This window comes from Melanerpes formicivorus, unplaced genomic scaffold (genome assembly GCF_026170545.1).
Source record: "Melanerpes formicivorus ecotype bairdi unplaced genomic scaffold, bMelFor1.0.p_v2 SCAF_15, whole genome shotgun sequence".
Classification (NCBI taxonomy): domain Eukaryota; kingdom Metazoa; phylum Chordata; class Aves; order Piciformes; family Picidae; genus Melanerpes; species Melanerpes formicivorus.
Window position 1 is genome coordinate 369,099 of NW_027142367.1, and position 25,714 is coordinate 394,812.

Sequence of the window (25,714 nt, forward strand, 5' to 3'; positions counted from 1 at the left end):
TATGGAATTTCTAAATTAATCTTTTAAATCTCTCATGCAATTCTCAATTTTTCCAGACAGAGTTTCAATGGCTGAAACCAAAGAACCACGTGTCATGCTATCTTCCAATTGTCTCATTTGATCACTGAATTGGCCAACCGTAGGAGAAGCTCCACTGTAATTTCTTGACACAATTCTGCTTGCTAGAATGTTTGCATAATTGGAAGGAGCGAGTTTGATGATCTTTTTAGCAAGACCAATATCCACAGGAATGTCATCAGGATTCAGAGTTTCATGTTCACCATAGAGTAGCTCTCTAACAGCAAATTCTCTCAAGCGCTTAATTCCCTCATCTATGGTAGTCCAGGGTTTAGGATTCCATGGAAGATCATCTCGGGAAGGGTATCTCAGGGCAACCGCCATTAAAAGGCGTATCCACAGATTAACCTTACCGAGAACCCTGCCTAGATGTCTATCTATTCCATTATCCCTTGAGAGAGTTCCTAACTGAGCTGCTGACTTGTCTCCAACTGTTAGAGCTGGAGCACCTGTATCATAACACCTACTAAGCCAAGCTAGAACTGGCTCCTTATCTGCCCTGGTGAAATCTTTACGGACATTTCGCAATTCCTCATGTGATGACGAACACTCTGAAATATCATCTTCCTCTTAGTCTCCCTGAATTTTTTGTCCATATAATCCTGCTGTCATTCTCCTAAGGATCTCTTTAAGCTGAGAACCACCTTTGCCAGCTGCCTTCCTAACTTCATCTCTATCCTGCTTTGATCTCACTAGGTTAGCTAGATCTTTAAAACAAACCTTCTCTTCCTCCTCAGCAGGATCTTTTAGAGTAGAGGGCCCCTCACCAGGATCAGTCTCCAGCTCTTCTTCTCCATCTTTGGCCTTTCCACCTCTAGTCTTTTAAACAGCCACCTTAACTGGAGCTGTGTTTGAATTTACAGCCACCTTAATAGAAGCTGACAGGTCCTGAGATAAATCAGCTGCTGGGGCAGTGACTTCCGGTCCCACCGAGGGAGTGGGCGGAAATGATGTTGCTCCATTAATGGCCGACGGAGAAGAAGAAGGAGGAGAAGGAGCAGGCGCCATGTTGATACCAGCTGACGACCTTGGCACCTTGCCAGAATCAGCAGAAAAGTCATTTAGAGCTGCTTTACCAATTAACTTTTTAGCCTTCTTTTTAGCTGACACAGATTCTGCACATTCCTCATCACTAGATGACTCTGGGACTGATCCAGAGCCACGGTGTTTTCTTTTTGATCTAGTTTTAATAACAAAGCATGCCCTGGACACCTTTTTCTCCCGACGCCAGGAATATAGAGAATACACATTAGTTATCACCAGCAGCAGAATTATACACACCAAATAAATCACCTTTGGATCCCAGGCATCACCTAAAGTTACTCTCTCCTCAGGCGGAATCCTAAAACCCTTTATCTCAATTGGGAGAGTGGTGGAGGTAACATTCCTGTATCTCACTGGCCATAGGAAATCCATACATCTTCCATACTATAATCTAACTCTATACATAACCCACATATGAATTGTCCGCACCAAATATTTACCCAGGTAATCCAAAATCAAACCCAAACAATATCTGTAAACCAGAGCCCCCAAAATTGAAAAGAATAATCTCTCCACAAACCACAACACCTTCATGTTTGCTAATTCAGCTGGAAAACACTAAATCAATCAAGTAATAAATTAAACTAATTATCTGCTGCACGTTGGGTACGCCAAGAAAAAAAATGTGGTGGGGTTGGAAGGGTAAGGCCAAGAAGCCTCCTCCCTTCCCCCTTGTGAAGTAAAAGGAAAAAAAAATTGAAGGGAAAGGAAAAAAAAAACTCACAAGCTGAATTAGCAAAGCAGTGGAGCTGTATATTTACAAAGCAATGTAGGATATGCAGGGGAATATATACAAATTAACAATATTTACAATATATACAAAGATATACAATAAAGTAACACAGAAATAAGAGTTCCCCACTCAGCAGAGGGGGTTCCCCACCTCCGCTCTCCCCTCTCTCCCCCCCTTTCCCCAGAGTAGGTCAGAAAAGAGAGAGAAAGAGAAAGAAAGAAGTTAAAAGCAGTTTTGTGTTAATTGGAAAGCAGTTAATACAGGCCTTATATCTTATCGGTTTCAAGGCCGAAGTCTTGGCAGAAAGCCCAGCACAGAAAAAGCTGCTGCCCAAAGAAGAGGCGGAAGCAAGACTAAAGATAGAGGTGCCGGAGTGCCCAGGATACTCCTCCTGCACTCCCAGTTCAGAAGGTGCTTCCTCCCACTTCACCAATGAAATTAGTTTAGATTATTCTTTCCGTTTACCAACTTCTGTCCACCATATTCCCTTTCTTAAGGGGACAGCCTCAGCCGGTGACAGAGCCTGTATAGCGTCCAATGTAGCCGCTATAGAACTTCTGTAGAGCCCCATGGAATGTCTGCACATCACTATTGAGCCTCTTTAGAGCCTCTACAGAGCCTAACTCAGCCACTATAGTGATCTATGGAGCCTCTCTAGAGGCCTATGGAGCCTTTAGATAGACTGTGGTAGCCTTGATAGAGCCTGTGGGAGTCTCTGTAGAGCCTCAATGGAGCCTGTGGGAGCCTCTCTAGAGGCCTATGGAGCCTCTATCTGAAGGGTTAAACTTGGAGAGCAGAGCTCCAAGCACTACCAGGCTGGTAGAAGAAGAGGTGTTAGCCTTGGTGGGTCATAAACCATGGGAGCACAATGCAGCATCATAGGTGAAAGAGCACAGCTAGCTGATTACAAATGGTCATTGTGACCTGGAGGTGCAAGAACTCCCAAGTCTCATAGAGTGTTGTACCAGAGTCCCTGATCTTTCTCTCTGACGCATCCTAAAACCTTGATAAGATATCAGTGCCAGTGTGATGCATTTTCTGTAGCCACTCCTAAGTTTACAACTGTTGCTCAAAGGAGTTTCATAACCAGTCACAAACTGCTTCTTTCTTGTGCTGGCCTTCACAAAGACAAGCTTGTGTACAATAAACAGGCACTTGACCTGAACCAGGCTGCATCCCGGCTTTTAATCACGGCATCTATACCGACCATTGGAGCCTCTATACATACAATGCAAGCCACTAGAGAGGCCTACAGACCCTCTAGGGTGATCTAAGTCACCTCTGTAAAGGCCGATGGAGCCTCTCTATAGACTGTGGAAGCCTCGATAGAGCCTCTGTGAGCCTCCATGAGCCTCTATCTAGGCCTATGGAGCCTCTATGTTGACCTTTGGAGCCTCTATGTTGACTGTTGGAGCCTCTATATAGACTGTGCTAGCCTCTATGGAGCCCTATGGAGCCTCTATACAGGTCAGTGGAGCCCCTATAGAGGCCGATAGAGCCTCTATAGAGGTCTATGAAGACCACATATACACCATTGGAGCCTCTATAGAGGCTGCTGGAGCCTGTATATAGACTCTGTTAACCTCTATATTGAACGTGGTAGCCTATATAGAGGCTGATGGAGCCTCTATGTAGACAGGGGTTGCCTTTATAGAGGCCTATGGAGCCTCTGTAGAGCCCATGGGAGCTTCCACGGAGGCCTATGAAACCTCTATATTGACCGTTGGAGCCTCTATAGAGGTCTATGGAGCCTCTATATTGAACATTGGAGTCTCTATAGAGGTCTATGGAGCCTCTATATTGACCTTTGTAGTCTCTATAGAGGTCTATGGAGCCCCTATATTGACAGTTTGAGCCTCTATAGAGGTCTATGGAACGTCTGTATTGACCGTTGGAGCCTCTACAGAGGCCTATGCAGCCTCTGTATTGACCGTTAGAGCCTCTATAGAGGCCTATGGAGCCCCTATATTGACCGTTGGAGCCTCTCTAGAGGTCTATGGAACCTCTATATTGACCGTTGGAGCCTCTATAGAGGTCTATGCAGCCTGTATATTGACCGTTGGAGCCACTATAGAGGTCTATGGAACCCCTATATTGACCGTTGGAGCCACTATAGAGGCCTATGGAACTCCATCATCAGTAAATTTGCTGACGACACCAAGCTGGGGGCAAGAGTTGATCTGCTGGAGGGTAGAGAGGCTCTGCAGAGGGACCTCGACAGGCTGGACAGATGGGCAGAATCCAACGGCATGAGATTTAACACATCCAAGTGCCGGGCTCTGCACATTGGCCACAACAACCCCATGCAGTGCTACAGGCTGGGGTCAGAGTGGCTGGAGAGCAGCCAGGCAGAGAGGAACCTGGGGGTACTGGTCAATGGTAGGCTGAACATGAGCCTGCAGTGTGCCCAGACAGCCAAGAGGGCCAATGGCATCCTGGCCTGCATCAGGAACAGTGTGGCCAGCAGGAGCAGGGAGGTCATTCTGCCCCTGTACACTGCACTGGTTAGGCCACACCTCGAGTACTGTGTCCAGTTCTGGGCCCCTCAGTTTAGGAAGGATGTTGACTTGCTGGAACGAGTCCAGAGAAGAGCAACAAAGTTGGTGAGGGGTTTGGAACACAAGCCCTATGGGGAAAGACTGAGGGAGATGGGATTGCTTGGCCTGGAGAAGGGGAGACTCAGGGGTGACCTTATCACTCTCTACAACTACCTGAAGGGAGGTTGTAGACAGGCAGATGATGGTCTCTTCTCCCAGGCACCCAGTACCAGAACAAGAGGACACAGTCTCAGGCTGCGCCAGGGGAGGTTCAGGTTCGATGTTAGGAAGAAGTTCTATACAGAAAGAGTGATTGCCCATTGGAATGGGCTGCCCAGGGAGGTGGTGGAGTCGTCGTCATTGGAGGTGTTCAGGAGGAGACTTGATGGGGTACTTGGTGCCATGGGTTAGTTGTTTGGGTGGGTTGGATTGGTTGATGGGTTGGACACAATGATCTTGAAGGTCTCTTCCAACCTGGTTTGGTTTATTCTAATAAAGGTTTATTCTAATAAAGAGAAGGCACATATCCCAGCAGGACACTTGGCTGCAACAAACAGCACCAACATAAAGATGTTCACTTGTTTGACCCGCATACAAAACACAGCACCAGTAAGACACTGGGATGAACCAAACCCTGAACACCGTCTTCACAGTATCACAGTATCACAGTATCACTAAGGTTGGAAGAGACCTTGAGGATCATCGAGTCCAACCTGTCACCACAGACCTCATGACTAGACCATGGCACCAAGTGCCATGTCCAATCTCCTCTTGAATACCTCCAGGGACAGTGACTCCATCACCTCCCTGGGCAGCACATTCCAATAACGAACAACTTGGGCAGCACATTCCAATGACGAACAACTCGCTCAGTGAAGAACTTCCTCCTCACCTCGAGTCTAAACTTCCCCTGGTGCAGCTTGAAACTGTGTCCCCTTGTTCTGGTGCTGGTTGCCTGGGAGAAGAGGCCAACCCCTTCCTGGCTACAACCACCTTTCAGGTAGTTGTAGAGGGCAATGAGGTCACCCCTGAGCCTCCTCTTCTCCAGGCTAAACAATCCCAGCTCCCTCAGCCTCTCCTCACAGGGCTTGTGTTTGAGGCCTCCCCCCAGCCTTGTTGCCCTTCTCTGGACACATTCAAGTGTTTTGATGTCCTTCTTAAACTGAGGGGCCCAGAACTGGACACAGTACTCAAGGTGTGGCCTAACCAATACAGAGTACAGGGGCACAATGACTTCCCTGCTCCTGCTGGCCACACTATTCCTAATGTAGGCCAGGATGCCATTGGCCTTCTTGGCCACCTGGGCACACTGCTGGCTCATGTTCAGGCAGCTGTCAATCAGTACCCCCAGGTCCCTCTCTGTTTGGGAGCTCTCCAGCCACTCTAACCCCAACACAACTTTCTTCTTTCCTGAAAAAGCCTCTTCTGACTGCTCCAGGCACTGCTCTGTACAAGAAATACTGCAGCAATGACAGCAGATGAAGAACATCCATGTTTGTAATACTGGCAACTTGATTATGGTTGCATCGAATAGGTTACACAAACCCAGCATAGAAGTCACCACAGGAATCTCTACACTCAACTTTCTTACAGTTAAGTGACAATTGTGTTAATATTTTATGAAAATGCACATGGGTAGTTTTAGTTGCGTCTTCACTGTGATTCTGATGGTGAAAAGAGGACAAAAATGAAGTCTCCTATCTGTTAATTTGCTCCAGTGACCAGCCTTACTGACTTGATGGAATTCCTTGCTAATAAATTCAAGTCCATGTCACAGGAAAGACTTGTTAACACAGTGCAGCAGCAGAGACTTCTTCAGAGACCTTTTTTCCCCCCCTTTATAAGTGACAAATCACACATTTCCTTAGACTAAAAAGGCATTTATTATTACAGGTTTATAAGTCTGTCATTGTCAAGTAGCTAACAGAGCTCACTCGAACACCACCATTTAGTATAAAACAGATGTTACCCACTAATATTTGAGCACATGCACTGAATGTAAAGCAGTCCCATAGGTCACCAGAATTTAATTATGCATTCATTCAATGTTATTTTTCTGAAAATACTACTGCATAAATACCAAGAGGCTTGATGATTACTTCTCAACTACAAAACCCCAGTTCTGAGGTCCTGCCCAGCCAAACGCACATTGACTTCACATGGATGCTGGGTATTGGCATACAGAGCCTTGCATAAAGAATGCAGACTACTTAATACTGTAGTTACAAGCTGCTTATTTGTAGGTTTTATCTATGTACTACTCTTGAGAATGCTGAACAAAGTCAAAAGGTAGAGAAGACAACTATTACACTGCATGTAATACAAAACAAGTGGCAGGAGTTAACATAGTTGTGACAGGCTATCCACTTGCAAAGAGGTTAAAGCAAACCAGACGTCAGGGTATATTTGTCAGAAATACCAAGGCATACCAGACATCTCTTTTAACCTAAACTGAACTCATGATGCTTCAAATATGCCAGCAAAAAACCCATCTGCCTAAATAAAGGCTGGGGACATCACACACAAATATCAGGGTCACATGATGTAATTTTTCTAATGGTTTAGTAAGTTTGGAATCTCATCTCTGACGCTGTGTCAAGACTTGATTGTTACTTCCAGATTTAGAGAAATATCTACTGAGGGTTTTTTTTTTTCTATGTCAATGTTTATCACTGTTTTCATATCACCAGCACTGAAAACTGAAAAAGAAATCATTACTTTATATGATAGCATTTCAGAGGGGAAGTTTAGGCTCAAGGTGAAGGGAAAGTTCTTCACAGGAAGAGTAATTTGCCATTGGAATGTGCTGCCCAGGGAGGGGGTGGAGTCACCGTCCCTGGAGGTGTTCACAAAAGGATTGGACGTGGCACTTGGTGCCATGGTTTAGTAGTCATGAGGTGTCAGGTGACAGGTTGGACTTGATGATTTCTGAGGTCTTTTCCAACCTGGTTGATTCTGTGATTCTGTGATTACATTTTGGGCTTAAAAAAGTAAGAGTTTTTGCCTTCCTAGATTTAAATATGGCATCTGTGCTTCCTTTGCTATTGTCCTAATACTCTATGTGACAATATTTTCTTTACTTATTGACTTATCCTTGTTGCATCTTGTTTGGAAAAAATGAAAGTAATACTGTCAAAAGACTAACAAGAGTCAAATTTTTGTACTGATGGTGACAGAAGGTTAGTGTATAAAACCTGCAAGCATAATACTCTAGTAGATAACTCTAGTAGGTATCAGGAGTTTCTATATATTCTTCTAGGCCATTCTGCCACCCCCCAGGAAACTCAGCTAGTCAGAAATACCGTTAGCAATATTACACTGACTAAATATTAATTCCTACAAGAATATTTTTCATTACTCTAAAGCTTGCAGATCACTGTTGTGAAAAGTTAGCAAGAGTATCTGGACTCCTTGGCACACAAACTAACTGAATTTTTCCTTTAGTCATCCCATAATATGAAATTGAACTGAAAGATATTAAGGTTAAGATATTAAGGTTCGGTAAACCGAAATTAGGCAATACATTGCATTACCACTTGCCCTGAGCAGGCATTGGAGTCATAGAAGACTTGCAGCTGCTTGGCACTTTTGTAACACCCAATTTGGTCTTTCAAAATGTAAACATGAATTTGAGAAAGTATAATTTAGAAAGAGCTCAGAAAAGAACTGCCACCAGGTAACACTGCAGTCTCTAAAGAGCAGAACGCCTTTGTAAGTATTTTGTAATGTTTCAGAACGCCATAGGAATTTCACCTTTAAAGCACTTTCCTAAATAGCCTCTACTTGCAGATCATAGAATCATAGAATTGTTAGGAGCCTCAAGGATCATCTAGTTCCAACCCCCCTGCCATGGTCAGGGATCAAAATCATAGAATGGTAAGGATTGGAAGGGGACCTCTGAATACCATCGAGTCCAATGCCTCTGCCAAAGCAAATGAGCCTATATGGAGCAGCAGCTGGTCTAAAATGTGGACTGTGAATATCTGTACATATTCCAACCTCACACTGGTTTGAAAGAGCATTCCTGCTTAGGGAAGAAATACCTAACAGGGGCAAAAGAAAGTGACTGTGAACAAACGTCAGGGAAAAGTTCTTGACTGAGAAGGTGGTCAGTCACTGAGAACAGGATCTCCAGGCAAGCAGTTAGAGCAGCAAGCCTCTCAAGAGTTCACAGAGTGTCTGGATACTTGTAGTCATATGGCACAGTTTTAGGTTGGCCTGTGAGGAACAGGACTTGATGATGCAGATGTCCCTGTGGGGAATCTGGAAAGAGATCCTCCAGGGCACGGGAGTTGGACTAGGTGACCTTTAAAGGCCCTTTCCAACCCAGTGCATTCTAGCATTCTATGATCCTTATGGGTCCCTTCCAACCTAAGGTATCCTGTGAGTCTAGAAGTGCAATTCAAACTACTTAGCAATTGAAAAAGGGGGGAGGGGGGAGGGGGGAGGAGGAGGGGAAATCAGCTTCTTATTGCCTGTTGGAATGGGCTGCCCAGGGAGATGGTGGAGTTGCCATCACTGGAGGTGTTTAGGAAGAGACTGGATGGGGTGCTTGGTGCCATGGTTTAGTTGATTAGATAGTGTTGGATGATGGGTTGGACATGATGGTCTCCAAGGTCTCTTCCAACCTGGTCTATGCTATGCTATGCTATGCAATAGCATAAGGCATCTGTGGAAACAGTGGCAGGACATGGGCTAGTGACAAGGAACACAATACTTTTCAGAGGAACACTAGACATTAACACTCACAGTAAGAACACCATCTACAGTTTGGTAAAAGACATAAAGGGGGAAGGGAAGGGAAGGGAAGGGAAGGGAAGGGAAGGGAAGGGAAGGGAAGGGAAGGGAAGGGAAGGGAAGGGAAGGGAAGGGAAGGGAAGGGAAGGGAAGGGAAGGGAAGGGAAGGGAAGGGAAGGGAAGGGAAGGGAAGGGAAGGGAAGGGAAGGGAAGGGAAGGGAAGGGAAGGGAAGGGAAGGGAAGGGAAGGGAAGGGAAGGGAAGGGAAGGGAAGGGAAGGGAAGGGAAGGGAAGGGAAGGGAAGGGAAGGGAAGGGAAGGGAAGGGAAGGGAAGGGAAGGGAAGGGAAGGAGGAGGGAGAGGGGAAGGGGGAGGGGGAGGGGAAGGGGAGGGGAAGGGGAAGGAAGGTATGGTGTAGGATGGGACCTGCTGTTTGTTATTTCAATTTTGCACTAGACACTGAGCATACAGAAGCAGTTGTAGGGCTCTTCTCCTTGATTAAGATCCAGGCTATGGTACCCTATGCAAGCTTCAAAACTGCTGCCTGGTTTTACTGATATGCACCACACTCCAGTCCTTCCCTGTTCCCCATGTTGAAAACTGGAAGAGTCAAAACCAGCTTTGACAGATTTTAACTCAGGCTAGGGGTTTCCTCAGATTAGGCAGACCACAACTGTTTATTTTATTGTTATCCAAGTACTGCAAAGCCAAGAAGGCCACAAAGAGATTTCAAACTTTTCTCATCAATGTTTCCTTTTAAAACCATAGCATTTCCCTTATAATAATAGATTTTTGAAGAAAGCATCTCCTGCATCCAATGACATTGTAAAATCAGACAGGCTTTTTTGTTTGGTTTTTAAAGACGGCAGGGAGGTATCTCACCTATACATAAAAAAAAGTGATTTGATTTAGGGAAAGAAAAAAAAAAAGCCCAGCTTTCCAAAATCTGTCCTCTCCACTTATGTTTCTGGTCCTATTTTCCTATCCTACCTATTAATTCCATGTCATTTCAGGCCTAACTTATTATTCGTAGCAGGGTACCAGTCAGACACTACAAATACAAAAAAGAAAGGTCCCTTTGTGCTAGGCACTATCATAAATACAAGCAGCTGATTTCTAACTAATAGACTTTAAGTACAAAACACTCCAGATACAGATCGTCAAAGTGAGCAGCAGATGATACTGTGATTAACAGAATGAGCAGTGGTCACAACTGAATTTTGTTCTACATGGAAAAAACATGTTCAAGGACAATAATTAATGCCTGTGGTCTTTGCCAGTCCTATCTTTCTAATTAATAATCAAGGTTAAATTTTCAAAGGATAAGGTACACAAAGCCTGCGTGTTCTAAACTCTCTGCCTGTGTGTCATGGCACCTGACGGCAAGTGACCTTCAAAATAAAACCACTTGGGAAATGGGCTCTCGAAGAGCTGCTTGCTAGTAGTCACTGTAAGAAACTAAAAACCCTTGGACTAGGAAATGTCTGAGGTTTCCCTCTAGTTTGTGTTGTCATCTGTTAAGTAGAAACTTGCGCTTTTACCTTGGTGTTACGATTGCAATCTTTAACCTGCACTTCAGTCGAGCCAGGCTAACCTAAATCCATCACTGCATTAAAGAAACAAAAAGAGGAGACAAAAAGGGTTTCTATCTTACTTCAGCACCTTTCAACTATTAGATTAGCCATTTAGTGGATCATCAGGTCAATGCCTGAGACTAAAATAGTAAATAGAAGGCATAAACTGAAGCAGCCCTGAAGCTCCTTTAAACAGCTGTGATCTCTGAGAACCAACTGCACTACCTTACCTGCCTACAAATTAGCACAAAGGAGAAAGAATTTGCCCTAATAATTTCATTGCTTCACCGAGTTGCTGTACATAAATCTTAACTGTCCATGCTTCAGCCAACGTTAAGGCTAAATTTTCACAGTATCACAGTATCACTAAGGTTGGAAGAGACCTTGAGGATCATCGAGTCAAACCTATCAACACAGACCTCATGACTAGACCATGGCACCAAGTGCCACGTCCAATCCCCTCTTGAACACCTCCAAGGATGCTGATTCCACCACCTCCCTGGGCAGCACATTCCAATGACGAATGACTCGCTCAGTGAAGAACTTTCTCCTCACCTCGAGCCTAAACCTCCCCTGGTGCAGCTTGAGACTGTGTCCCCTTGTTCTGGTGCTGGTTGCCTGGGAGAAGAGACCAACCCCTTCCCGGCTACAACCACCTTTCAGGTAGTTGTAGAGGGCAATGAGGTCACCCCTGAGCCTCCTCTTCTCCAGGCTAAACAATCCATTACAGCCATTGTGAACCAAAGCAGACCTTTCTAGTGAAGTGGTCTCCATTACATAGTTTATCAGATAATGAGTAGACTGTGCGACTCCAGAGGAGTCATTTATACTAAATAAAGCAATTCTATGCACTTTAAAAGTTCACTTTATTCTGGAGTTCTCACTCCCCTCCTGAACTCGAGTCCAGTAATTTTAAGTGAGCAAATCCTTAGAAACATCAAGGAAAATGCGTATTGCTGACTAATCTTTCTTTTCAACTGCAAGTGCTTGCGATGGCAATACACAGCTTTTCAGTCAGGTTGGACCTGATGATCTTTGAAGTCTCTTCCAGTCTTGGTGATACTGTGAATCCAATTCATAAAGTGTAGGTTTGAAGAATGCTGATCTTAAGAAAAAAAAAGTCTACAAACTTCAGTCTGTGAATAATGATGCAAGCCTAGCAAAGCTACCCAATTTTTTGACACTCTGTAGACAATTCTAACAGATAGCAGATCCACCATGTACTTCAGCAGATCCTATGCTGCAGCGTCCTTAAGCATACCACATTAGACAGAACCTTGACATAATTTAAACTTTACCTCTGCCTAAATAATTTTAATGCAAGTTGGAATGTGAATGAGCAACCTTACCTAAGCACATTTGACTGCTACATGTAGATATGTGGCACATGCTTCCTACTATGTGAAGAACAACAATTCTCCACAAGAACTCACAATTTTTCCCAATACTCTGTGGCTCGTCAGTACATTTTGACACTTCCCATTCCTGCAGTATTTAGCATTTGCAGTATGTACAGGTGATTGAAAAATCCAATTATTTCCTCTCCAGCTCACCTTTTCCCACAGTAGCTACATTTTAGAATATAGAATATAGAATAAACCAGGTTGGAAGAGACCTTCAAGATCATCACGTTCAACCCTTCAACCAATCCAACCCACCCAAACAGCTAACCCATGGCACCAAGTACCCCATCAAGTCTCCTCCTGAAATCCTCCAATGATGATGACTCCACCACCTCCCCAGGCAGCCCATTCCAATGGGCAATCACTCTGTATAGAACTTCTTCCTAATATCCAACCTAAACCTCCCCTGGCACAGCCTGAAACTGTGTTCTCTTGTTCTGGTACTGGCTGCCTGGGAGAAGAGACCATCATCCGCCTGTCTACAACCTCCCTTCAGATAGTTGTAGAGAGTAATAAGGTCACCGCTGAGTCTCCTCCTCTCCAGGCTAAGCAATCCCAGCTCCCTCAGTCTTTCCTCATAGGGCTTGTGTTCCAAACCCCTCACCAACTTTGTTGCCTTTCTCTGGACATGCTCCAGCAAGTCAACATCCTTCCTAAACTGAGGGGCCCAGAACTGGACACAGTACTCGAGGTGTGGCCTAACCAGTGCAGTGTACAGGGGCAGAATGACCTCCCTGCTCCTGCTCTCTTACACAGAAAGAGTGATTGCCCACTGGAATGGGCTGCCTGGGGAGGTGGTGGAATCACCATCACTGGAGGTGTTCAGGAGGAGACTTGACAGGGTGCTTGGTTGCATGGGTTAGTTGATTAGGTGGTGTTGGATGATAGGTTGGACGCGATGACCTTGAAGGTCTCTTCCAACCTGGCTTATTCTATTCTATTCTATTCTATTCTATTCTATTCTATTCTATTCTATTCTATTCTATTCTATTCTAATAATGGTCTGATGAAACTCAAGATACTGCTTATTAATCCTTGTCTTTCCTTGCAAACCATCTCCATTGTGGTACCATTTCTTTGTCAGCTAACATCAGCTGTCCATACTAATCTTTAACATGGGCAGGATACTCGAACATAAACCCCAGAAAAACAGGTTATTTCACACTACTACACAACTGCTTAAAAATGTATTTACACATCAGCAAAATTAGTGTCTTTTTTCACAGAGGAAAAAAAACCAAAATATTCAATCTATTTGCAGGACATCCTATGGCTTGTTGGGAACTTGTATATTATGTAGCTTTACAGCTGGTTTTTCCAATATATGCAAATTTAGGTTTGGAAAGCACCAGAGCAAGCAAACCTTGATAAACATACAAAACAACTGGGAGAACTGTCCATTAATGAAGGACAGGTTTTATCCTACTGTTTCAGTATCCAGATCTTAAGTTCAGAAACTGCACTTGGAGGTATGCTGTCTGCTCCAGAAGCACCAAACAGCACTATAATGTTTTCCAAGTTTGCATTTTGGGAGCAATTTCAAAGGCAACTTTGATAAGATGTCCATCACTAACTTTGTCTAAGCACACATAGATCTGACTCCCCTCCCAAACACACACGCACACACACTCACATGCATGCACACACACCGACTTTACAGTCTCTTTGTCTTTATACAAGTGGTCACAACACGGAAAATATTGACCTATGTGTTCACTGATTATTCTCAAATGATTTCCCACTACTCTGCCACTCAGAGGAGATGGTTACTTCCTTCTCCTGAGAGGCTAATTATATTCAAAAGCAGCTAGATGAGGATGGTAGTGTGATATAAATTCCAGTAGAAAAATGCATTGTCCATCCACACAGCAGTCCATCCTGAGAAACTTCCACTGACAGATTCCTGCCATCTTCCATGGCTCATGGAGTTCCCATCAATAAATAGAAGGTCAGTGCAACAATGAGGAGCAAACAGAATGGAGAAGAGAAGGTCTGATAGGCAGCTGATGGCATGAAAATATCTTCGTACTTGTAAATACTGACAACATGCTCTGATACAGGTGGTGAGTCTATATCATGACGAGTTATAGAACCTTTAACAGATAAGGGCAGAAAGAAACAATGTCAGATACGTATTTTGTTTTTTCATAACTCTACCAAACAGGTAGACAGTCAAATGACTTTCAAACCTACAGGAGCATGCAATATTTAGGCTGGATGTTAGGAAGAAGTTCTTCATAGAAAGAGAGATTGGCCATTGGAATGTGCTGCCCAGGGAGGTGGTGCAGTCACCATCACTGGAGGTGTTTAGGAAGAGACTTGATGGGGTGCTTGGTGCCATGGTTTAGTTGATTAGATGGTGTTGGGTGATAGGTTGGACTCGATGATCTCAAAGCTCTCTTCCAACCTGGTCTATTCTATTCTATTCTATTCTATTCTATTCTATTCTATTCTATTCTATTCTATTCTATTCTATTCTATTCTATTCTATTCTATTCTATTCTATTCCATTGTCAGTGAGCAGGGTCATTTCTCTGCTTTCAAGCATTACAGTATCACAGTATCACTTAGGTTGGAAAGGACCTCGAGGATCATCGAGTCCAACCTATCAACACAGACTCCTGAATGCAACAAATGAGAATCAAGTAAACAATAAATATCCTTCAAAGGAATTTAGAACTTGTAGCTACAAAGTTCTTCTCAATTTGGCTCCGAGGAGTTGGTGTAACACCTGTTAGTAGCCAACTCACTAATGATCTTGGCTTCCTTTTTATCTGCTTTTAATCATAGTATCAGTCAGGGTTGGAAGGGACCACAAGGATCAGCTAGTTCCAACCCCCCTGCCATGGGCAGCGACACCCCACACTAGATCAGGCTGGACAGAGCCTCATCCAGCCTGCTCTTAAACACCTCCAGGGACGGCGCCCCAACCACCTCCCTGGACAACCCATTCCAGGGCTTCACCACTCTCATGGTGAAGAATTTCCTCCTCACATCTAGCCTGAATCTCCCCACCTCCAGCTTCATTCCATTCCCCCTAGTCCTATCACTCCCTGATATCCTGAGAAGTCCCTCCCCAGCCTTCTTGTAGGCCCCCTTCAGATACTGGAAGGCCACCATAAGGTCACCTCAGAGCCTTCTCTTCTCCAGACTGAACAGCCCCAACTCCTTCAGTCTGTCCTCACAGGAGAGGAGCTCCAGCCCTCTGAGCATACTCGTGGCCCTTATCTGGACACGCTTCAGCATGTCCAGATCCCTCTTGTAATAGGGGCTCCAGAACTGGAGGCAGTAAGCCTCATGCTACCAGCATTCTAGTTAACTTTTAAAAATGGAGTAATGATAATGCAATTAAATGGTATGAAAATACATTTATCGATTTGGGCACCTCAGATCTTGTCAGCGACAGCGCAATTCAACTTACCCTGAATTGCTGGACCCCAAGCAAACAGGTAGTACCAACTCAAGTGGAGATCTACAATGGTTTCCTCTCGGGGCACATACACGGGGCGCTTGAATCGACAGGTCACACGATTGTTTTCAAAAACTCCTTCTTCATCCCTAGCAGGATTTCTCTGGATCTCTTTAGCCCACTGACCCACGTTGTAGAAGTGCTGTATTCGAACTCTCCCATTGTCATCATGAACACAAGCCATGACATCATCTCCTCCCTATAGGGCAAAAAATACATTGGTAGAAGGAAAGCAAAAGTGTCACAGAGCATTTCCTCATGTATGTATATAATTTTAATTGTTTCAAAATAGTCAAGACATGGGGCTCTCACTCACTCTTTCTAGATTTCTTGCAGAAATACTTGCTTTCCTAATCAGGGTACACAGTAACTAACCCTGTACTCAGCACTGATTAGGCCACACCTTGAGGACTGTGGCCAGTTCTGGGCCCTTCAATTCAGGGAAGATGTTGAGTTGCTTGAATGTGTTCAGAGAAGGGCAACAAAGGTGGGGAGGGGTCTGGAGCACAAGCCCTGTGAGGAGAGGCTGAGGGAGCTGGGGTTGCTTAGACTGGAAGAGTCTCAGGGGAGACCTTCTTGCTCTCTACAACTCCCTGAAGGGAGGTTATAGCCAGGTGAGGGTTGGTCTCTTCTCCCAGGCAACCAGCACCAGAACAAGGAGACACAGTCTAAAGCTGTACAAGGTGAAGTTTAGGCTTCATCTTAGAAAACAGGCTGTCACAGAGATTGGCCATTGGAATGGGCTGCCCAGGGAGGTGGTGGAGTCAACATCCCTGGAGGTGTTTAAGATAAGACTGGATGGGGAACTCAGTGTCATGGTCTAGTTGATAATAATAATAATAGTAATAATAATAGTAATAATAATAATAATAATAATAATAGTAGTAGTAGTAGTTAGGATTGGGTGATCATTTGGACTTGATGATCTCGGAGGTCTCTTCCAACCTGGTTGATTCTGTGATATTCTGTGATGTGTCTTCAATCAGACTGAAAAGAACAAAGTGGATAGTAGTATTTACTTACCCTTACTATCTCCAAACTCTCTTTTGGATATCTTTCTATGAGGTATTTTACCTAATATGCATAACATTTTTAAGACATGGTGTCGCTCTGTTATCATCTATTTAATTGATTAGTGAGGTTCTGGGATCCTGCTTCCTAAAAACTGTCCGTTTCAAATCACTGATGTGACCAAACCCCACTGCATCAAGTATTGGAGAGAAACTCAAAATAATGTAGTAAATATTGGAGATAAATGTACTAAATATGGAAAAATAATAGAATGAATTACAGTCTGTCATTTCTAATCTCTTCTCATGTTCAGTTAAGGGAACATCACTTCTTATGTCTCTTAAGAGAAAAGGAAAAAAAATATTCAGCATGTAGTAACAGAACACAGAACACCCTAAGATACATGGGAAAAAGGCATCAATATATGCTCCTTCACATAGCACAAACAGCCAACAAGCATTACAATCAAGCAAAGAAACAACAGACAGAAGGAACTGTGAGGCAATTGTTAAACTAGTTGCTAGAGCAGGTCACTGATGAAGTGGTAAAGCGCTGTAAGACTCGGGGATTAGCATTCATTTCAGGAGTACTATCTCATAGTTTTATTCTATACATCTGAGCAGATATCTGTTACTCTTCATTAAAGAGAGGCAAAAATAAAGATGTTTTTTGCAGAGAAGAAAAAAAGCCAAGAGGAAAACCAAAATCAGAAAGAAAAAGGCATTGTGAATCTCAGTGGAATGACAATACGAAATCCTGCCTGTGTAATAAAGCCTGCAAATGGAAAAGCATAATATCATTTGAGACAAATAAACAGGTCACAGGGCTTAAAAAATAATCTATTGAGAACACAAAAAAGTTGTTTGTTTTTTTTCCCTGAACTTCCGTAGCTATCCAGCCCACATAGTTTTCATTAGGGCCTCCAAAACACAGTGTACTTCTCAGAGCAAAGATGTTTTGACCCACAGTCAAAATGACCCACAGTAATTTTTACCATTTGATCCTGCACATCCTAGGACATTTAACCACTAGATCCTGCACATCCCAGGACACCAAAACACCCTGGAAGTTATGAAAAAGGATGAAGTCAGCAGAGGAACAGAAGAGGAAGACAGATAACTAGCTGTTTTAACTCAGCTGATTGATGGTCATTAGATCATCTATGCAGAAAACTTGGAAGCAAACTCTTTCCTTTTTACTTACTTAATTCTCCTTCCCAGAAGTTGAGACATAACATGCTGCTGGGTGGGATGGGGATGAAAGGTAATGCCTGCTTTCTAAGGGGCTGATGAGATGCAGACAGTGGCACCCTGGGATCTCCAACAGGTATAGCAGAGTTACAAACCAGTGATCAGCTACAACTGACAGCATGGGTCCCAATCTTGAATGGTGCTGAAATGTTTTGAAAATCCTCTTGAGCAGTCGCATTTCCAGGCATTTAAACTCGTTCCAAAATTTGGCTGTAAAATTGTTCCTCACAACATTAAAAACATAAATCATTTCTTGTGACATGATCTGCTCTTCAGGACACAAAAGAGATCTATCTTTATTGTGTAAATTTACAGTGTCACATTAATACATATATAGTAATGAGTGGAAAGCGCCTGCTGTAATGGTTTAGTGCAAGGGCTAACCTGTCTGCTCCTCCAGCACAATGGTGAAGGGAAAAGTAATACACAAAACTCAGGGTTGAGATAGAGATAAGAATTTAATATAACAGGTCATAATCACAATTATCAGCTGATAATCTAATTAACCTAACAATACAATGCATGATTATCTTAGCTTAGCTTATATCATAGAATCATAGAATCAATAAGGTTGGAAAGGACCTCAAAGATCATCAAGTCCAACCTGTCACCCAACACCTCATGACTACTAGACCATGGCATCAAGTGCCACATCCAATCCTTTTTTGAACACCTCCAGGGACAGTGACTACACCACCTCCCTGGGTAGCACATTCCAATGACAAACAACTCGCTCAGTGTAGAACTTCATCTCAAGCCTAAACTTCCCCAGGCACAGCCTGAGACTGTGTCCTCTTCTTGTGGTGCTCATTGTCTGGGAGAAGAGACCAACCCCCGCCTGTCTACAACCTCACTTCAGGTAGTTGTAGACAGCAAGAAGGTCTCACCTGAGCCTCCTCTTCTCCAGGCTAAACAACCCCAGCTCCCTCAGCCTCTCCTCGTAGGGCTTGTGCTCAAGGCCTCTCCCCAGCCTCGTTGCCCTTCTCTGGACACGTTCAAGAGTCTCAATGTCCTTCTTAAATTGAGGGGCCCAGACTCAAGGTGTGGCCTAAGCAGTGCTGAGTACAGGGGAACAATGACTTCCCTGTTCCTGCTGTCCACACTATTCTTGATGCAGGCCAGGATGCCATTGGCCTTCTTGGCCACCTGGGCACACTGCTGGCTCACGTACATTATTTACTGTTTATTTCCTGATGTTATTTCCTCTTGTCCAAGTAAAATGAAGCAGGATGTTTCCATGTGAATTGGCTTATCCCTGCAGGCTTATATAATAAAGAGGTAAAAAGCTGATAACATTCAGACATTCAGAACTGGACTGAAAAAATATTGTAGTTCTCAGAGAAGAAGCAAAAAGACATGTTAGGAAGGATAATCAGTTTTCTGGGAGGCAGTGGGACTGGCTTCTGCTCTCGTGGTGCTTTGTTTTCAGCAAGTCAGTTTTTCCATATTTGCTCTGACAGATCAAATATAAATCCTTTATATGGGTTTGGAGTAGAGGATCTCTAAGGTCCCTTCCAACATAAGCCACTCCATGATTTTGGGATATACCACCATGTAAATTACACAGGCCTTCAACATGAAGAATTGTAGATGTCTTACCATTTTCTTGTCTGAGGAAAATCCAACTGCCACCCAGCCCTCAGTATCAGCACTCAACTCAAATTCAACATCAGCTCCTATTCTACGGTAACTCAGAAAGTAGTCACAGGTCTCTGCATTGCATCCAGGTTTACCATACCTAAATAGAATAGAATAGAATAGAATAGAATAGAATAGAATAGAATAGAATAGAATAGAACAGAACAGAACAGAATAGAGCAGGTTTGAAAAGACCTTTGAGATCATCAAGTCCAACCTATCACCCAACACCATCTAATCAACTAAACCATGGCACCAAGTGCCTCATGCAGGCTCTTCCTAAACACCTCCAGGGATGGTGACTCCACCACCTCCCTGGGTAGCACATTCCAATGGCTAACAACTCTCTCAGGGAAGAACTTTCTCCTCACCTCCGGCCTAAACTTCCTCTGGCGCAGCTTTAGACTGTGTCCTCTTGTTCTGTTGGTTGTTGCCTGGGAGAAGAGACCAACCCCCACCTGGCTACAACCTCCCTTCAGGGAGTTGTAGACAGCAATAAGGTCTCCTTCGAGTGCCCTCTTCTCCAGGCTAAGCAACCCCAGCTCCCTCAGCCTCTCCTCACAGGGCTGTGCTCCAAACCCCTCCCCAGCTTTGTTGCCCTTCTTTGGACACCTTCCAGCAACTCAACATCTTTCCTAAACTGAGTGGCCCAGAACTGGACACAGTAACTTTCCTGTGCAATGTCCTGCTCTGACATGCAATTACATTTCTGCCAGAAACAAAACCCAACAAGAATTCTTTTTGATATGATGGCAGCAAAACTTATTATATTGTGCTATACACACACTACCATCAATTAAAGGTTTGCCATTAATACTCATTTAGTGTTAAGACTATGTAGCATTTAAACAGCACAGCAAGCAGTCAGTTGCACACAGTTTTAGTCCCTCAATCTTCTTAGCCCTGTTTTTGTAAGTGCTTCATAAAAATACAAGAAATGTGAAATAACTGTAGGTCCATACTCATAGAACCATAGAATCAGTAAGGTTGGAAAAGACCTCAAAGATCATCGAGTTCAACCTGTCACCCAACACCTCATGACTAACTGAACCATGGCACCAAGTGCCACATCCAATACCCTCCTGAACACCTCCAGGGATGGGTGACTCCACCACCTCCCTGGGCAGCACATTCCAATGGCTAACAACTCTCTCTGTGAAGAAGTTTCTCCTCACCTCAAGCCTAAACCTCCCCTGGCACAGTTTGAGACTGTGTCCTCTTCTTGTGGTGCTCATTGTCTGGGAGAAGAGATCAACCCCCACCTGGCTACAACCTCACTTCAGGTAGTTGTAGAGAGCAAGAAGGTCACCCCTGAGCCTCCTCATCTCCAGGCTAAACAACTCCAGCTCCCTCAGCCTCTCCTTGTAGGGCTTGTGCTCAAGGCCTCTCCCCAGCCTCATTGCCCTTCTCTGGACACGTTCAAGAGTCTCAATGTCCTTCTTAAATTGAGGGGCCCAGCAGTGGACACAGTCCTCAAGGTGTGGTCTAAGCAGTGCTGAGTACAGGGTGCTGGCCACACTGCTTCTGATGCAGGTTATGATGTATATCCTTAACCCCCCCTACTTTGCTCATATAATATAGTCAATAACTACAAAGTCTAATCTCAAGTAATAACCATTTATTAAAAAGAATGGAACATTTACCAAAGTCTTCAATGACCTCAGTCAGCATTTGCAAACATAAAGGTATCTGCAAACATAAGGGTAATCTCAGACTGACCTGAAGCATCCCTTGGTTTTTCCACAGTCATCCACTCTGATTTTTGCAAATGGATCCACAGGAGGAGCAGTAGGGAAAGGGTAACCTGTATAATCACAATTAATCATTAGTCATTAATCATTTAGTAATACTGAAGAGAAAACCTTCCAATAGCCTTTACTTTGTCTGCTGATGCCTGAGCTGCTCAGATGAGCAACTCTGTTGTCACATATACAATCCCTTGTTCAGACTGTCCTGGATCCAGGTACCAAAGTAACACTGATAACTGAAAAAAAAATTTCTCAGGTTTTCTGCGTTCACCATGAAGGAAGGACACTGGAGTGTGACTTTGCTACATCAAAGGCAAAAGTTAACTTAAGGCAGCAGAACACAGAGTACTGCAGTCAAGTGACAATTAGGGATCTACATTCAGCTACCTCTTCGTGCAGTCTTAGTCCTCTCAGGAACTCCGTAAGGGAGCTAAATCTGACTCCTCAGCCATATACACACTAAGTAAAGATGCAGGGCACCAGATTCATAGCTGTAGGAATGGATGCCAGGAGGAACTTATATACTCCATCACAAAAATAAAGTAAAACATGCATTGCAATAAAAAGTACAAGAGTATCAAACCAGGGAAGTGCCTGCAGTTCTGACCCACAGTAACATGTGCAGGCCCAGAAGAGCTGGACAGTAAGAGTTATGATTCCAACCAATGCCCTGTCTGCTGTATAATAGTAGGTAAAAAACAGAGTGAGAACATTTGCAAACAGATCTCTTCTGTCTTGGATTAGAGAAGCTTGTGTCTGTAGCATGAGCACAGGTATTTTAACAGGATCTTCTTTTACTTAGCCAACTAAAACCCAAAGCACTAGCTGTGAAATTGTAGTCCTCTTAAAAGTGTTTCACTGAATAGGAAATAAAGACGGCACTTAGTTACAATATCTGCAAACAAATGTTTATCCTACAGAGTTTTACACTTTTGAGAGCCCTGCTGTGCTTTCCCAGATTTCTGACAATGCCCATGGAGACAGGATTGATGCAAACGGCAGACTGCAGCCTCCATTAACACTGCCAAGGACCTGGGTGAATTATCCAGCATAGATGTATTAAGCTGGCAACATTTCACAGCAGCCTGTGCACACCAAAGCACTACTGAAGGACTGACCACAGGACATCCTATCTTCTCACTTCTTTTTTCTTCCCTCCCCCCCATAATGCATCAAAGAACCGGTTTTCAGTGCAGCCTAGCCTGCACATATTTGGAGATTTTAACATTCTGCCATTTGCAAATTAAAAGTAAGCACAAAGCCACGACACCCCCAAGCCCATGACCGCTGTGTTTCTTTTCACTCAGAACATCACACTCGAAACCCACACAAACAAGGGCTCGTTTTAAGTTAGCAGCCCGGAAAGCGTCTCAAGAGGGGGTCTGCACCTCGGAAGGAGAGCGACCGTTCGCCGGTCTCTCAAAGCCGGCTGGGAGCGACCCCCGGGCCCCTCTCCCGGGTTTCTGCTGTAGCCCCCCGGCCAGCGGCTCTACCACCCGCCCCCGACCTAGGAGGGGTTCCTAGGCACAGGGTTTCGCTGCAGCCTGGCGGGGAGCGAGACACCAGATGGCCTGGCGGTCGAGCAGGTCTCCCCGTGCTGCCTTCCGGTCCCGATCGTAGTCCTAGCCCTCGAGCAGCCGGGCTGGAGGCCGCTCGGGAGGCGGCGGGCGGAAGATGGCGGCGGGCGCTGGCCTTCGTGCTGAACAACGCCGCCGCGCTCCCGCCTGCCCGCTCGCCACCGCACTAGCCGCCCCTCCTCGCCCGCGCAGGGCTCGCCCCGCTGGCCACCGCACCCCGCCTGGCCCCGCCGCCTGCCCCTGACCACCGCACCCTCCTCGGAGAGGTAGCGCAGGTCGTAGAACTCGCTTGCGAAGGTGCCGTACGAGGAGTCGTGGTGAGGCTGCGCCGCCTCCTCGCCGTGCTCCCCGCCACCCGCTTCCCGCCGCCCGCCACCCTCCTCCGCCGGACTGGCGACGGAGCCGGCCAGGAGCAGGAGCAGCAGCAGCCGCCGCCAAGTGCTGCAGCTCCGCACCGCCATGGCAGCGGCGGCGGCGGCGGCGGCGGGGCGGGGAGGCGGCGCCGGAGCGCGCCACCTGCGCGGCCGGCGGAGCAGGGGAGGCGCCGGGGGAAACGCCGGGCCCGGGAACGGGCGGTCCCGGAGGGACTGTGGGGGTGGGCGAGTTAGGGGACGAAGAGGTGTCGGGGCGGTGTGTGCGTGGGTTATCCCCGAGTGCCTCACAGAGAAGTCCTGTCAGCACTAGCCTCGACCACCGTCGCAGGGCCGCACGGCGCTGGCTCGCCAGATTCCCATGCCCCTCCCCAGCCCGCGCCCACGCCCGCAGCGCTCCGCAGCCCACCCCGCGGCGGGGACACCTCCTCCCGCAGGTTGGTGCACAGCTCTCGGGAGGTTCACGAGGCTGCCCTTGGCCTCGATCGGCGAAACCTCTTCCTATGTGCTTCGAGAGGACGTGATGAATCCTGCTCAGTGACTGCCGGGCGAACTTTTCTTACGTATTTTTATTTTAAATGACTTCTGAGATGGGACTGAAGGCACAGTGGGACTTAAACTTTGTTTCAGGTAAAAGACCGTGCTAGTGAGCAGTCACTACCTGATTGCATGTTTCTGCTTCGTCTTTTATGCACCGTAACCATAGTGATAACTCTGCTGAAACCTTGGCAGAACTGAAAGCAAGCCCACTTTGTGGCCTCGCAGTTTGCTTGGGCACTTCTAATTCACGCTGGATTTGCAGATGGATTTGCATTCTCGCTGCTGTGGTATCTGTGGGTCGATGGATGAACAATGACCTTTTGTCCTTTGTGTTTGCCCAGGTGACTTTTTTTTTCCTTTTCTTGGGTTTGGATTGCTGTCTTCTGGTTACAAGTTTAATTTGTATTTTATGTTGTTATGCTTTGTTGCACTTCTCGGAGGGTCTGCAAGAAAATTCAGGAAAACAACAAGGGGGTGGGAAGGAGAGAGAAGATGCAGCAGTCAGTGGAAAATGGAAATAACCCTCAATTTAAATATTTTCTTTTTTATTATCAGTGACTAAACTGCGTTGCTTTCTGTTGTGGCACTGAGACTACCTGAGTCCTGGGCTGCCTCGGGCTTCAGTTCATTCCCTTGGGCAGAGCAGTTGCTTGTAATACCAGAGTGTGCTCAGCTCTGTGCTGGGTTAGGAACTGGCTGGAGGGCTGAGCCCAGAGAGTGGTGGTGAATTGTGCCACAACTGGAGGCCAGTCATTAATGGTGTCCCCCAGGGATAGGTTCTGGACCCCATCCTGTTCAATATCTTGATTGATGATGTGGATGAGGGAATTGAGTCAGTCATCAGCAAATTTGCAGATGACACCAAGTTGGGAGCAGGAGTTGTTCTGTTAGAGGGTGGAAGGGCTCTCCAGAGGGACCTTGACAGGCTGGACAGATGGGCAGAGTCCAACATGGTAGCATTGAACAAGTCCAAGTGCCGGGTGCTGCACTTTGGCCACAACAACCCCATGCAGTGCTACAGGCTGGGGTCAGAGTGGCTGGAGAGCTGCCAAACACAAAGGGACAAGGGGGGTACTGGCTGACAGCTGGCTGAACATGAGCCAGAAGTGTGCTCAGGTGGGCAAGAAGGCCAATGGCATCCTGGCCTGCATCAGGAACAGTGTGGCCAGCAGGAGCAGGGAAGTCCTTCTGCCCTGGACTCAGCACTGCTTAGGCCACACCTTGAGTCCTGTGTCCAGTTCTGGGCCCCTCAGTTTAAGAAGGACATTGAGACACTTGAACGTGTCCAGAGAAGGGCAACGAGGCTGGTGAGAGGCCTCGAGCACAGCCCTGTGAGGAGAGGCTGAGGGAGCTGGGGTTGTTCAGCCTGGAGAAGAGGAGGCTCAGGGGAGACCTCATTGCTCTCTACAACTACCTGAAGTGAGATTGTAGCCGGAGTGGGGGTTGGTCTCTTCTCCCAGACAATGAGCACCACAAGAAGAGGACACAGTCTCAAACTGTGCCAGGAGAAGTTTAGGCTGGAGGTGAGGAGAAACTTCTTCCCTGAGAGAGTTGTTAGCCATTGGAATGTGCTACCCAGGGAGGTGGTGGAGTCACCCTCCCCAGAGGTGTTCAAAAAAGGATTGAATGTGGCACTTTGTGCCATGGTTTAGTTGTGAGGTCTGTGGTGACAGGTTGGACTGGATGATCTTAGAGGTCTTTTCCAACCTTATAGATTCTATGATTCTATGATTCTATGTTAATTCACATCTCCACAGTTCACCCCAGTGGAGCAGCCTGCTACCTCTCACTGCAAATAGAGGACCCCCCCCACCCAGAAGTGAAAAACAAGTTCCAAAAGCAGTTTCAATTACATGCAAATTTAGTGCATTCCTTAGTAGTATGCAGAAAAAGCTATGGAGGAGCAACACTGAGCTGGAGTGCAAAATAACGAGTCCCTTCTTCCCACCTCCCTGAGCTTGGCAAACTTTGTCAGGCCAGTGGAAAACAAACAAATGGCAATAGGC

The 25,714-nt window shown here is 45.6% G+C and overlaps 1 protein-coding gene across 1 annotated transcript; it reads right to left on the minus strand.

The window, feature by feature from the left end:
* Window positions 1-9,413: 9,413 nt before the first annotated feature.
* On the minus strand, window positions 9,414-23,258 carry FRRS1L (ferric chelate reductase 1 like). Its single transcript, XM_068147426.1, has 5 exons — window positions 23,051-23,258; window positions 21,192-21,276; window positions 19,434-19,572; window positions 15,526-15,772; window positions 9,414-14,197 (listed from the first exon to the last, which is right to left on the minus strand). The coding sequence occupies exons 1-5, from the start codon at window positions 23,256-23,258 to the stop codon at window positions 14,025-14,027; spliced, it is 852 nt and encodes a 283-aa protein (XP_068003527.1). The 3' UTR covers window positions 9,414-14,024.
* Between the last annotated feature and the right edge of the window lie 2,456 nt (window positions 23,259-25,714).

Bases quoted from the DNA above. Each gene is read 5' to 3' on its own strand.
- FRRS1L (XM_068147426.1), bottom strand. From the start codon at position 23,258: ATGGCGGTGCGGAGCTGCAGCACTTGGCGGCGGCTGCTGCTGCTCCTG. The intron at 15,773-19,433 runs GTAAGACATCTA...TTTGCCCTATAG, and splicing joins TTTCCTCAGACAAGAAAATG to GGAGGAGATGATGTCATGGC. The intron at 14,198-15,525 runs GTAAGTTGAATT...TATCTGTTAAAG, and splicing joins TTGGGGTCCAGCAATTCAGG to GTTCTATAACTCGTCATGAT.